This window comes from Ochlerotatus camptorhynchus, unplaced genomic scaffold, assembly GCF_037179485.1.
Source record: "Ochlerotatus camptorhynchus isolate MF236.1 unplaced genomic scaffold, CSIRO-AGI_Acam_v1.1 ptg000250l, whole genome shotgun sequence".
Taxonomy (NCBI): Eukaryota; Metazoa; Arthropoda; class Insecta; order Diptera; family Culicidae; genus Ochlerotatus; species Ochlerotatus camptorhynchus.
Window position 1 is genome coordinate 1,676,234 of NW_027040740.1, and position 13,449 is coordinate 1,689,682.

Below are 13,449 nucleotides of genomic sequence, written 5' to 3' on the forward strand. Positions count from 1 at the left end.
TTATCGAGATGGATGAAATTCAAAAGCGCGTTATTGGGCGGTTGTGGATCACAGGCCGTTTCTTCAATTTCAGCATAATCAACGTGCACAGCCCTCACCTAGGAAGTGACGATGACTATAAAAACGCTTTTTACGCGCAGCTGGAACGAGAATACGACAGCTGCCCAAGCCATGACGTCAACATCATTATCGGAGATCTCAATGCTCAGGTTGGCCAGGAGGTGGAATTTTGATCGATAGTTCACACCAGCTTACGAAAGAAAACGGCCAGAACGGCCTCAGATAGATTAATAGATTCCGCCACCTCCAAGAACATTGCCATACATAATACCTACTTCGAGTACAGCCTCCCATGTAGGTACACCTGGAGATCTCCTCAATACGGAATCGCAAATCGACCACGTTTTGATTGATGGAAGGCCTTTTTCGGATATACTCGACGTCAGACATCGATTCGGACCACTACCCAAAGTTGCAACTGATTATGCGCAAAAACTTGATGCACGTTGCCGGATGAAGAAGAGCTGATCGAAGCCCCTCTTGAGGACTGCTGGAGTAGTGCCAAAGCAGCTATCAACAACGCAGCAGAAGGCGTCATTGGGATTGTGAAGAGAAATCGATGGAACGAATGGTCCGCCGAGGAGTGTTAGATGGTATTAGACGAGAAGAACGCAGCGCAGGCGTTGATACTGTAGCAAGGGATCCGTCAAAATGTGGAGCAATACAATCTTTACCGGCAAAACCATCCTTTTTGGGATAAGAAGCACCGCCTGGAAGAGTTGGAGCACAGACAAACAGACGTAACTCTTCATTGTGTATCTTCGTTCATGCATTTAACGGTTGATTTGAATATTATCAGTTCCGCGAACTATTCGCCGCAGCGCTGGCATCGGATCACTTTGACGATTCTATATATTCTATAGACATTTTATGCAATATTGTTTACGAGTTAGCGAGCAAGTTTGTTTTCCGCGAGAAGCCAGATAGATGTCGTTACTGAGGTTATATGTTTTGAGATACTATGTTTTCAAGAACAAGTTTTTCAAAGAGTTACGTCTGTTTGTCTGTGGTTGGAGTGTGAAGAAATAGAGCTCAGCCACAACGCATCCTGCAAAGGTTTTGTGCCGCGAGCCGAAATGTGTCGGGGTAAATATGGAGGTACCTTGACGAAAGAATGTGAGGTGATTGAAGGTTAGACGCAGCACTACGATGAACGTCTTAATGGCGCAGAGGTGGAAATATACCTACTCCCACGATAAATTAAGTTGAGGATGCTATCAAAAAGCTTAAGAACAACAAGGCAGCTGAGAAGGATGGTATCGGAGTTGAACTTATTAAAATAGATCCGGATAAGTTGGCTACTAGTATGTACTGCCTACACAGAACAGCTACCGGAGGAGTGGAAAGAGGGAGTAATATGTCCAATATTCAAAAAGTGTGTCAAAATATAATGTGAGAACTACCGACGGAAAACAAATCAAAGAAAAAAAAATCTTTGATAGTATATTTTAAAATCAATCTATTAAGTAATGGAAGCACACAAACTAACTTTTGCTGAAGAAACACCCGAAGTACGTGAAAGTTGACTAATCCGCCGCTTCGAAAATGGCGTGTAAAATTATGGACGAGAACGATTTTACCGGGAATCTGACAGACTGATCAAGGCTACGATGGATGGTGTACAGTAGGTACTGTGTGAAAATATCGGTTTTGTTATCGGACTCGATTGAAACACGCGAAGCACTTCGACAAGGCGATGGTCTTTCCTGTCTCCTGTTCAACATTGCGCTAGAAGGTGCTATGAAACGTGCGGGTTTTTTGTCTTCAATAAATCCAGCCAGTACATCTGCTTCGCTGACGTCGGAAGAACGCTCCAGCCGGTTGCAAAACAGTACTTCAGGCTGAACCGTGAAGCAGAAAATGTTGGATTAAAGGTGAACATGCCGAAGAGTACTGTTGGCTGGAACCGAGCGTGATAGAGCTCGCATAAGCAGAAGTATGATAATCGACGGAGAGAGTTCCAGGTGATGGATGAATTTGTGTACCTCGGATTTGATGACGTCGGATAATAGCTGCAGCAGAGACATTCGGAGACGCATTATAACTGTTGTACAAGGGAACATTATGGGTTTTGAAATGGCATTGATACAAAAATGAAATAGTAGTTCTACAAATAGAACTAAGGGAGAAAAAAAACTTTATTATAGCGTTATGCAGCTCACGTACATTATAGCGACTTACCATAATGATACTAAAGCTGCTACCACGTTCAAATATAGCAGTAGGGAAGAACAGAGCAAAACGCACCCGGAGCAAAACGCCCGATGTGGTTTTTCATAGCTATTTTATTCCTAATTTTAGGACTTTTCTGCAGAAATGCTAGTTTGAATAAAGATCTAGCAATGCTGCTAGCCAAATTAATGAACTAGCGCTATGAAAAAGCACTATTGACGGATGGTAGCATTCAAAATCCTGTCAAGTGGTATTGAATGTAATTGAATCATGTTTCTTATTCCCGTTTGACCTACTTTCACAAAAGTTGTTAACGTTTAAAATTTGGATACATCACAACGTTATGTTCTCTCGGAACTAACCTGCTCAGTTTTGTAGTGAGCAGTTCAATAATCAATATTTTTCTACTAAACATTCCATCTTTCCCATCAGTCAAAATCATATCTGTAAATTTTAACTGCATAAACATTAAAACACTGTTTGCAATATCATCTGGACTTGGAAGGCCGAAACATTTTCTGAAGATGCACCATGCCGAAGAAATGAGCAGAAGATCGCGTGACTCTCTCAAAATGTATTTCTATACGCCAAACAATTGAGAGAGGTGCTTACAGTATCTGTTACTGGTCTAGATTTCTTTCACTTGGTTACCTCCAATGTTTCTGCAGTTGATTAGTAGTCAAATAGTTATGAACCATATTAAATGTTTAATTGTAAAATCTAACACAAACTAAAGGTAAATTTGCATACAAAATGTGAAGCATAAATTTGAGTGAATCACGATAACATCAAGCTTAGCCACTGTTCAAAAGTGTTTGAGAAAAGTGATGAGGATCCATCGATGATGTTCTTTACGTGTGGCTTTTATTCCGTTAATATGTTGTAATTTTGAAGTACTATCAAAGCGTTTTACATGTGCGACTCGAGATGGATACATATGATGTTGGAATTATGTTGATACCGAAAATTATTTGATCGAGCCAGACGTGTTTAAATTAAGTAAATGAGCCAGCGCTTTCGTATCAAGTATTTCATAACGGTAAACTGTTCATGTTGTTTATGGGTACATCATTTCACATTTGTCTGCGGTATATTTTTGAATGATGACCTAAAACAATCATGTATGCTTGTGCATAGATGATGATATTTGGAAAATTACTATGATTAATTTGAAGTGTTCAATTTCGTTTAAAGCATTTCGAAAGTATAACTGTTGCACATATGTGTAATTAATTTGCAGGTAAATACAGACCTTTCCTGTGTGTGTGTCGTAAAATTCGACCTTTAGCAATGCTCGTCTTGATAGGACCGGAACAGTTCTAGTGTGATCGACCATACACCCATCATGTTACTGGTCATATTGAGGATGTTTCGGGAATCATGCGGAAAGTTTTGACCAAAATTTGACCTGAGCCATAATCAATCATGCGATATAATCAGGTTGTGGATCCAATTATGGGACAATATAGATTTATAAAGATTGTGTTTGATTTCAATGAATGTTGCCTTGCTGTACCGTATAAAATTATGCAGAAATCTTATTATCTCATTGTTGTAAAGATTACAATTGTAGTTATTTTCTACGATTATTTAGATTTTCTGAGGTCTACCAATAGCCTTCTTAGCAGAAGTGTGGAAGGTTCTATCTCCAGTCTAGTCAACGATTTTTTAGATTATTTCTCGAGCTTCTGGGGCATAACTACACAATATTTGAAAATAGTATGTACAGGCTTAATTTAATCTGCAGAAGTACTCAAAGAACATTGAGAGCAGATGAAATGTTTCAGTTTGAATGTAATAGCCATGAAGAAGAACAACAAACATAATTATAAATAGATATAATTATTTCAAACAGCTTTTAGCCGTGTTGGAATATCCGTTTCTTTTGATCATGGTTTTGAAACATTTAACATAATAAACCGAGATGTGGAGATTTTACTGAACAGTTCTTAAGAAAGAAGGTTCGTTTGGTGTGGTGTAAAATTCTAAGTGTGTATCTAGTAACAACAAACAAATTTTGACCATTGGGTCCGTCAGGTGGTAAGTTTTGTGTCTATATCGATTCAACTAATAGAACAATGTAATAAGCATTCTTCGGTAATATTTCAATAGGGTGAAACTGTTTTTTCAACAATGCCATTGGCCGCAGATTTTTGACAAATTAAAGTTCACACATACAAACTACACTACTAAGTAGGATAATGTTTTCTCTACCAATTGGTATGGTTAGTTAGGAGTAAGTTTTAATTTACCAGAAATCGACGGACGAAGTCATTGTTAACAACAAAGCATTGTTACTCTAATGAAATGTTGGTATCGAATTGATTTTTTCGGGCTACTATACGCACAGCAATGAATTTCCAATTCGCGCCTATGAATCTTCTGTAACTCTTTACTTTTGTGGATAAATGTCAAAAGCCACTAGCAGTTAGTGCGTGAAACATAGTGAACTGTTAATTCACATAATAAAAAAAATCCCATTAGCAAACTATCAGTCTGTGCGTTAAGAGCAAGCTTCGTATATGTCAATGGATTAAAACTCTCGATATTTATATGCTTCGATAGTCTTTAAAATATCTGCTCATGGAATCGGTGGAATTAATAGTTATACTAAGGTGCATGTTCACGAGTAACATTGAAAAAAATCAAAAGCACTTTTCCTATTAGGGGCGATCCATTTATTATGTCTCGCTAAATTGAGGAAAAATACCCTCCCCCCTCCCCCCTTTGATGACGTTATTCTTTATTGGTTGAGAATCGATTCTAATTCATGCCCTGATCATGAATAAAATAACATCGATATTTTAATTATGTTTAGTATTGTTAGTGTGCTATCAGGAAGGAAGTCACCTAGGCCATTTTTCTGTTTTATTACAACGACGTGAAGCTGGAACTCGAAGGCGCTTGACAATCATAGGCCGATGATCTTAACATTTATATCCGGATCCGTTTTATCGATGGTTGTCACTTCCTTCAATGCCAGTTCGAAGCGTTTCCTAACTGATGCAACTTGAACCGAATGGATGTTAATCCCGCGAAGTGTTCAGTAATCAGCATCCATTGCAAGAAGGAATCGATCATGTTCAATTATGTTCTTCAGGAAACAATTATCCCGTGTCAACCACGTAAAAGATCTTTTAGTCATTATCGATTCCCAGTCAAGAACTTGGGATTCATTTACAGGAATACATTTTTTTCTGATATCCATTGCCTTAAAATCGCCACCCTGGAGTTCTGCTCTGCAGTATGGAACCCGAATCATAACAATGGTGTTGAAAGAGTTGTTCAATATCGTTATCATCGATTCGCTCCACGGAAGCTGCTTTGTAGTAACCCAGTTATGAAAGTCCATGTCAACTGATTGCTCTGGAGCCTCTACGTATTCGGAGAGATACTTCGTGGGACCTGCTCATCACGGATAGTTTGCAGGGCAGAATTGATTGCTGTATAATACTGAAGAAGATCAACCTGAACGTTTGACCCTGAGCGCTGCGAAATAACGCTATTTTTTTTTTTATCTAGTTCGTTTATTTGGAAGGCTCAATCGCGTTAGCTTTACGGAGCCGATAATTCATTGTTCACTGTGTGTAACAAAATTCACTTAATTCTATGTCTAGTAGGAGTTGGGCCGATTACTCGCGGCTTACTCGAGGTTAGAAGGGTACATTTTCGAAGGATAGGATCAGGGGAGGAGCTTGGGGTAGGGTTTCGTTGTCTCATCAGAGCGTTGTCGCCAGTATGAACGGTAGTGCTGTTCTAGCTTCGTCCGGAGTTCGAAATAACGCTATGTTAAGGTTGCCTCATCATCACACTAACTACAGCATGAACGGTGCTATAGTATAATAATAATAATAATAATAATTATAATAAAATAAACATCAATAATCTGAACATATATACAAGTATCTCATATTATTTTATTTTATTTCATTTCAGACATGCTGCGTTATACATTATTTGTTGTTTTGCTTCTGCAATGTTTACCGCTGAACATAAGTGAAAACTCAAAAAACCGAATTGATATAAGAAACAGGTATGTAAATTGTAGCTTGGCTCCTCCTACTTTCAAGAATAAGAGGAATTCTAAATCATATACCTACTTACCTCAAGTCTCAAGATTTTCGGAAATCTTGCACTTATTTCCCGAAATTCCAAGTTTTGTTATTGTTTAAATTTTTGTCCGAGTGAAAACGAGGGAATGGTTGGTAGTTATTTTTGCATTCATGGCCCGGGGAATGGACACAGCAAATAAATGCTAATTTAAAATTACCTATTGTTGGCTTAATAATAGAATATTGTTATTTTTACAATAGTTACAGTTGAAAAGTGGCTTATTAAAACAAAAAGAATCCTTTTTTGAATTTATATGAATAAGTATTATTGAAACAACAAAATGCAACATAATTTCAACCGGAATTGTTTGTTTGTTTTTTTATTTTTTTTTTTTTATTATAGTCATTTTAACACTCTTGGGTTATTCGTGACTTGTCCGGAGGTGAGATTTGAACTCGTGACTTTGGCGTGAGAGGTATGGATGTTAACCACTACGCCGGGGTCGTCCCCCACAGGAATTGTTTGTTTAAATACAACTTAAGTTTACTTTGGTTCACTGCAAACAATTTTCTGTCCGTGTACTTGGTCGATTCACCTTGCTCTCTTCTTATTGTTCCTGTTCGGTCACTTTCTAGAACCATTTTAACTGCGTCGTCGTGCGGCATACTTACGATGTGCCCAGCCCACCGTAGTCGCCAAATTTTTGCAATGTGGACGATGGATAGTTCTCCCAGCAGCTGGTGCAATTCGTAGTTCATTCGCCTCCTGCACGTTCCGTCATCCATCTGCATTCCAACACTAGATGGTACGCAACACCTTCCGTTCGAAAATACCAAGGGCGCTCCAGGAGCATAGTCTAGGTCTCGTGACCGTAGAGAATCAGCGTTTTGTAGACAGTCAAGTTCGTGCGGCGGCGAATTTTATTCCGGAGTCCAAAGTAGGCATGATTCCCTGCCATAATGCGTCTTTGAATTTCTCTGCTGGTATCATTTTCGGCGGTCACCAGTGAGCCCAAATACACGAACTCATCGACCACCTCGATTTCATCACCGTCAATCTGAACTCGGGGTGGGAGGCTAACATTGTCTTTCCTAGAACATCTTCCTTTCATGTATTTTGTCTTTGATGCGTTGATGGCAAGTCCAATCCGCCTAGCTTCAGCCTTCAGTCTGATGTACGTTTCCGCCACCGTCTCAAAGTTCCGTTAAATGATGTTAATGTCATCGACGAAGCCAAGAAGCTCGATGGACTTCCTGAAGATCGTGCCACTCGCGTCTATCCCTGTTTTTCTGATCACACCTTCTAATACGATGTTGAATTCCAGACACGAAAGTTCATCACCTTGCCGTAACCCCCTTCGAGATTCAAAGGGACTCGAGGGCGTCCCCGATATTCGAACAACGCACACACTCAATCCATCGCCTTGACCAATCGCGTCAGTTTATCTGGAAATCCGTACTCGTGCATAATCTGCCATAGCTTCGATCGATTGTGTCGTATGCGGATTTGAAATCGATGAACAAATGATGTGTGGGCACGTTGTATTCGTGGCATTTCTGCAGAACCTGCTGAATCGGGAAAATTTGGTCCATGGTAGCGCGGGCACCCATGAATCCCGCCTGGAATCGCCCCACGAACTCTCTTGCAAATGGTGACAGGTGGTGGCATAGAATTTGGGAGAGTACCTTGTAGGCGGCACTCAGCAGTGTGTAGTTGCAGCAATCCAACTTGTCGCCCTTTTTGGGCATACGACACCTTCCATCCACTCCTCCGGTAATATCTCCTCCTCCCAAATCTTGGCAATTACCCAGTGCAGCGCTCTAGCCAGTGCTTCACCACCGTATTTTAATAGCTCACTTGGTAGTTAATCTACACCAGTTGCTTTGTTGTTCTTCAGCCGACCGATCTCCTCCTCAACTTTTTGAAAATCGGTAGCCTGTCGTCTTCTGCGCGTGCTCCAAGGTCTGTTGTCGTGCCACCTTCGTTTTCCGCTGCTTCGCCGTTGAGGTGCTCGTCATAGTACTGCTTCAACCTCCCAATCACCTCACACTCGTTCGTGAGAAGGTTACCGTCCAAGTCCTTGCACATATCGTCAAGCGGCACGTAGCCTTTGCGCAAACTATTTAGCTTATCGTAGAACTTCCGTGTGTCGTTTACGCGGTACAGATTTTCCATCGCCTCGCGATCTCGGTCTTCCAGCTGACGCTTCTTCCTTCGGAAACCCGAGTTTTGTTTGTTCCGCGCTTGTCTGTATCACTCCACATTCAATCTCGTGCGAGGTTGCAGCATTCTCGACCGTGCTGCATTCTTCTCCTCTACTAACAGTTTGCATTCGCCGTCAAACCAGTCATTTCTTCGGTTCGGGATCGCAGTACCTAGTGCCGCTGCATCAGTACTACCTATGGCGGAACGGATGTCCCTCCAGCCATCTTCAAGAGAAGCTGCGCCAAGCTGCTCTTCCGTGGGTAGTGCAACTTCCAGCTGCTGCGCGTAGTCCTGGGCAACTCCGGCGTCTCGTAATTGCTCAATGGTGGTGGTCCGAATCTATATTCGCACTACGGTACGTGCGGACGTTGATAATGTCGGAGAAGAATTTCCCGTCGATTAGAACGTGGTCGATTTGGTTTTCTGTGTGTTGGTCAGGTGATCTTCAGGTGGCTTTGTGGACATCCTTGCGGGGGACAAAGGTACTTCGAACTACCATACCCCGAGAGGCTGCAAAGTTCACGCATCGTTGGCCGTTGCCGTTCGATACGGCATGCCCGTTGCGAACAGCCGTCATACACCTGCTCCAGCTGCGCATAAAACGCTTCTTTCTCGTCGTCGGGTCTCCCTCGTCTGGGCAGTGCACGTTAATGATGTTGTAGTTGAAGAAACGGCACTTAATCCTCAACTTGCACATCCTCGCGTTGATCGACTGCCAACCAATCACGCGTTGGCGCATCTTACCCAACACTACAAAGCCGGTAAAAATTCTGGATATCTGTGCACTATGCGTATTTAAATCTGGAAAAAATATAACGTGACATAGTTAATAATGAAAATATCGAAAAATAATGAGAAATTAATTTATTCACTAATATTTGATGATGTCCAAAACACGCGGAAAAGGTAAGCGGTGGTGTCTACGCGGTTGAGTTTTATACTATCTGTGTATGGAAATAGATGGTCCTCATTATAATAAGCTAAGACACCAAGTTACGGAAGTGCTTCGTTTTAGAGTTATTAATGCTGTTCCGCTAGATTGGATTTCTGAACCACTGTGCACTGTGGTGCGAAATGACAAAATGAGGAACATTGTTTTTAGAGCCTGACCTTTTCATTTTATCCATTTTGTTTGTAGGAATATCCCCCACGATATGAAGCTTGTTGAGTCTTACTATGACAAAATTAATATAACTAACTTTATTCTATGGATATATCTATAGAGAAACGTGCACATTGCAGTGTGTACTCTATGTCTCTAAAATTAATAATTAAAGGTACTAACAAATCTTATTAGAAATGAACGTGTCGCAAATTAATAAGTTAAGACATTATAATTAATTCTAAATTTACGTTGCAGATATTCTCCTGGACACATTCAATTTCATTCACCTCATCAGCACCTAGTGAGCCCGATAAATTTACTTAATCCTGACAAATACGAATACTTCACCATCAATAATCAAGGAAATATCATAAAACGATTGATGACATCGAAGGAAATTCAAAGTATAGTTGCTGGTAATAATGTTAGACAAAATGTGTTTGACAAGCTTGATTCGCCTCATGGCATAATAACCAACATAGTTAGCAGCATAAAGAATGTTTTGAACACAGAGCTGCTGTCCAAAACTCACGAAAACCATCATCCGGACAACAATGCAAACGGAAATATAGCCGAAGTTACATCAAGCGAATCATCTGAAAATAAAAATGAATATGTTCCAACCATCCTGAATTTAGTTGAACTTTCTAGTCATCACGAAAATCAAGAAAATCTTTCTGACTCCGCTACGAAATGTCATAATAACTGTGATGTTGAAAATGATCCTAACATCGGTATAACAACGTTGATCAGCCACCAGACGAAGTCGACTGAAATGTACTCTGAACAGGCTACAGAGAGTACCCCACAACAGACAGATGAAAATAAAATTGAAAATATGCTCCAGTGGCTAATATTGAACAACAATCTACCGGAGGCCACTGAAAAGGCCCATGAAAGTACACCACTTCAACCGGAAGAAAATACAACTGAAAATGAAAAAGCAACAGAAAATACATCATACCAGGCGGACGAATTCACAACTGAAAGCAAATTGATGTTACTCATATCCAACAATCTGCCGGAATTGACCGAAAAAGCTACGGAAAGTACTACGTATCAGGCGGATGAAAGAATAACCATGTCCACTGTTCAAAGTACATTGGCAGGTGAGGAATATTCATATCATATTATGACTCCAAATAGCGAAGCATCTACTGAAACACCATCAGCTACGTTAATCAGCAGTGCCAGTAGTGGAACGTCAACTGAAATACCAACTACTATGTTAATCAACAATCCAAGTAGCGGAGCTTCTACTCAAATGCCGGCAACTATGTTAATCAGCAGTCCCAGTAGCGAAACTTCCACTCAAATGCCAACAACTACGTTAATCAGTAGTCCAAGTAGCGAAACTTCTACTCAAATGCCGGCAACTACGTTTATCAGCAGTCCAAGTAGCGAAAATTCTACTCAAATACCAGCAACAGCTTTAAACATCAGTCCTAGTAGCGAAACATCTACTCAAATACCAGCAACTACGTTAATCAGCACGGTTGATGATGAGCCAGAACAGTATTCAACAATAATTGATTTGCAAAATAAATTGGTTACACAACAGATACATAATTTCGATGCAACAACGGTGCTCGAAAGTACTACTACAACAGAGGAATATAGTTTGAACAATCAAAATAATATGTCTACTGGAGACAACAATGCATATAGTACGGATAGTATAGTTTATACTGAGTTTTATAGTTCTTTGGCTGAAACTACACATGATCAAGAATCAACCACTCTTACAGTACCTCAAACTACAAATTCTAAAATCAATCAACAACTATTAGAGGAGCCAACCACTCTCACCAGTGACACCCAAAATGCATTCTACATGATTATGGAACTGTTGAAAGACGATAACAGAAAAGAAGAATTAAATATTTATCAACATGTAAAGGATAATGAAATCACTGATTCACAAGAAATGGCAGAAGGAGAAGAATATGATGAAGAAGAATATTCTACTATTCCATTGGAACTGACTACTACGCAGGTTACTACTGATACACCTACAAAGGCAGACCAGTTTACTACATCACATGAGCTTTATACTAACTTGCCTGATTCATTCGATGCATCAACATCATCAGAAGAATCTTCTTTCTCGACCATGGATGATGTCAAGTACCACACCACAACTTTAAAGTCAATAACTGTGGCTATGCCAACATCGCCCAAAACTACAACCTCAACGCATCGAGTGTCCACAGCAAGGCCAGCTAACCAGCTGGGCAAAGTACCGTTAATGTCCGAACAGCCTACTATGGCAGATTTGCATAAACCATCATCGAATGAGTTTGTCTCCATTGCGGATATGATTCTTCGTCAAGCCAATACCGTAGCCCATGCAAACAGTTTGGGAAATGCCAACGTAGATAATTTGTTTGATCTGTTATCGGCTACAAACAAGAACATGGTGAACTATGTGGATGAAACAGCTACAGTTGCATCTATTTTAAGCCATGCACCTTTGAAAAAGACTCAACCAATTAATGCCGAAACATCAGAAGATGATGTGTTTCAGTCATTCCTATCGATCACTAACAATCTCAAACAAGAAATTCTTTCGGCTTCAACGGAAGAGGCTGCAAATAGAATCACTAATGATCTTTTCCAAAAACTTGGCGAATCTGAAGCACGCAGAAATACATCATCAACTGATCAACTGAGTTCCACCGATATGTTGTTGAATAGTGAAAATGAGGAAGATTATCTTGAGGAATCTAACGAAAATGATCCGGATGAAACTAAGGAATTGAACAATTTTTTCAAACTTTGTAATAAAATCGGTATGGACATGTACAGATCAATAAGATCGATTGCAGAGTTTCAACAGTCGAAAAGTTTTGTATTTTCTCCATTTTCTGCAATATCTCTACTATCCATGCTTTATTTGGGAGCGAGGGGTAAAACAGCTGACAAAATTAATAAACTTATCGGACTGGATGAAATGACCTCTTTCAACCCTCATTTGACGTTCAAGACTATTTCTCAAGCCATAGAGGATGAAAATACAAACTCCTATTTCGTGCGAATGCTGTTCAGTGATGAAAATCGGGGGAAATTGCAGAATTTTTTCAAAACTAAGGTAACACAGTTGTATTCAGGATATGCAGAAGAGATCTCATTCGATGACAGAAATATGATAACGAATCGAATTAACATCCTGGTAAACAATTCTACGCAAGGTGCCCAACCTAAATTTCTGGAGGAATTTGAAATACAAGCTGCACCGCCACTATGTGTGATTTCCGCCAATTCTTTTGAGGTAAGTTCACTAACTATTCAGTATTTAATATGAAATTACTTATTTTTAACGTAACTTTAGGTGGTTGAATGTGGATTCGACTTCAAAATTCTATGTATAACCTTATAAGATTAGAACAATTGCATATTTAAAAAAGTTTTCGCAACAATGTTTGTCTTCTCCGAATTTAATTGAGATTTAGAGGTGTGCTAAATAAAATGTTTGTTTATTAGATTTGTGATTCATGATTTATTATGCATCTCGAGCATAAATCAAGCTTTAAATATTTGTAATACCTTAAAACAACCGTTTTCAGGACATGGCTTGCAAGTTATCTCAAGAGAGCGTACAAAGAAGTTTTTGGTTGGTGTTTACTTGAAATTTCGGAAATCGAACATTTTTTTTTATGCCAAATGACTTTAAAATGCATAAATCGTTGAGATCTGGTGTTAACTCAAAAACTTTATTTTGGTAAAAAAAACTTTCTGGGACTTTAAAAAATAAAAAATACAACCAAATTACAACCTTGCATCACACGAGGCACTACATGCATCTAAAAATAATTCTGAATATAAAATATTTACCCGATAATTCAGTGATGGCA

At 39.6% G+C, this 13,449-nt stretch overlaps 2 protein-coding genes across 2 annotated transcripts; both read left to right on the forward strand.

Moving 5' to 3' along the window:
• Positions 1-3,132: 3,132 nt before the first annotated feature.
• Positions 3,133-11,220, forward strand: LOC135704902 (mucin-3A-like). The gene is made up of 4 exons (XM_065226443.1): positions 3,133-3,271; positions 6,169-6,265; positions 9,851-11,110; positions 11,157-11,220. The coding sequence occupies exons 2-4, from the start codon at positions 6,171-6,173 to the stop codon at positions 11,218-11,220; spliced, it is 1,419 nt and encodes a 472-aa protein (XP_065082515.1). The 5' UTR covers positions 3,133-3,271; positions 6,169-6,170.
• A 557-nt stretch (positions 11,221-11,777) lies between these two features.
• LOC135704903 (uncharacterized) lies at positions 11,778-12,866 on the forward strand (the record flags this gene model as incomplete). The annotated part of the gene is made up of 1 exon (XM_065226444.1): positions 11,778-12,866. A coding segment is annotated over exon 1 (1,023 nt), but the record flags the coding sequence as incomplete, so codon positions are not given.
• Positions 12,867-13,449: the final 583 nt, after the last annotated feature.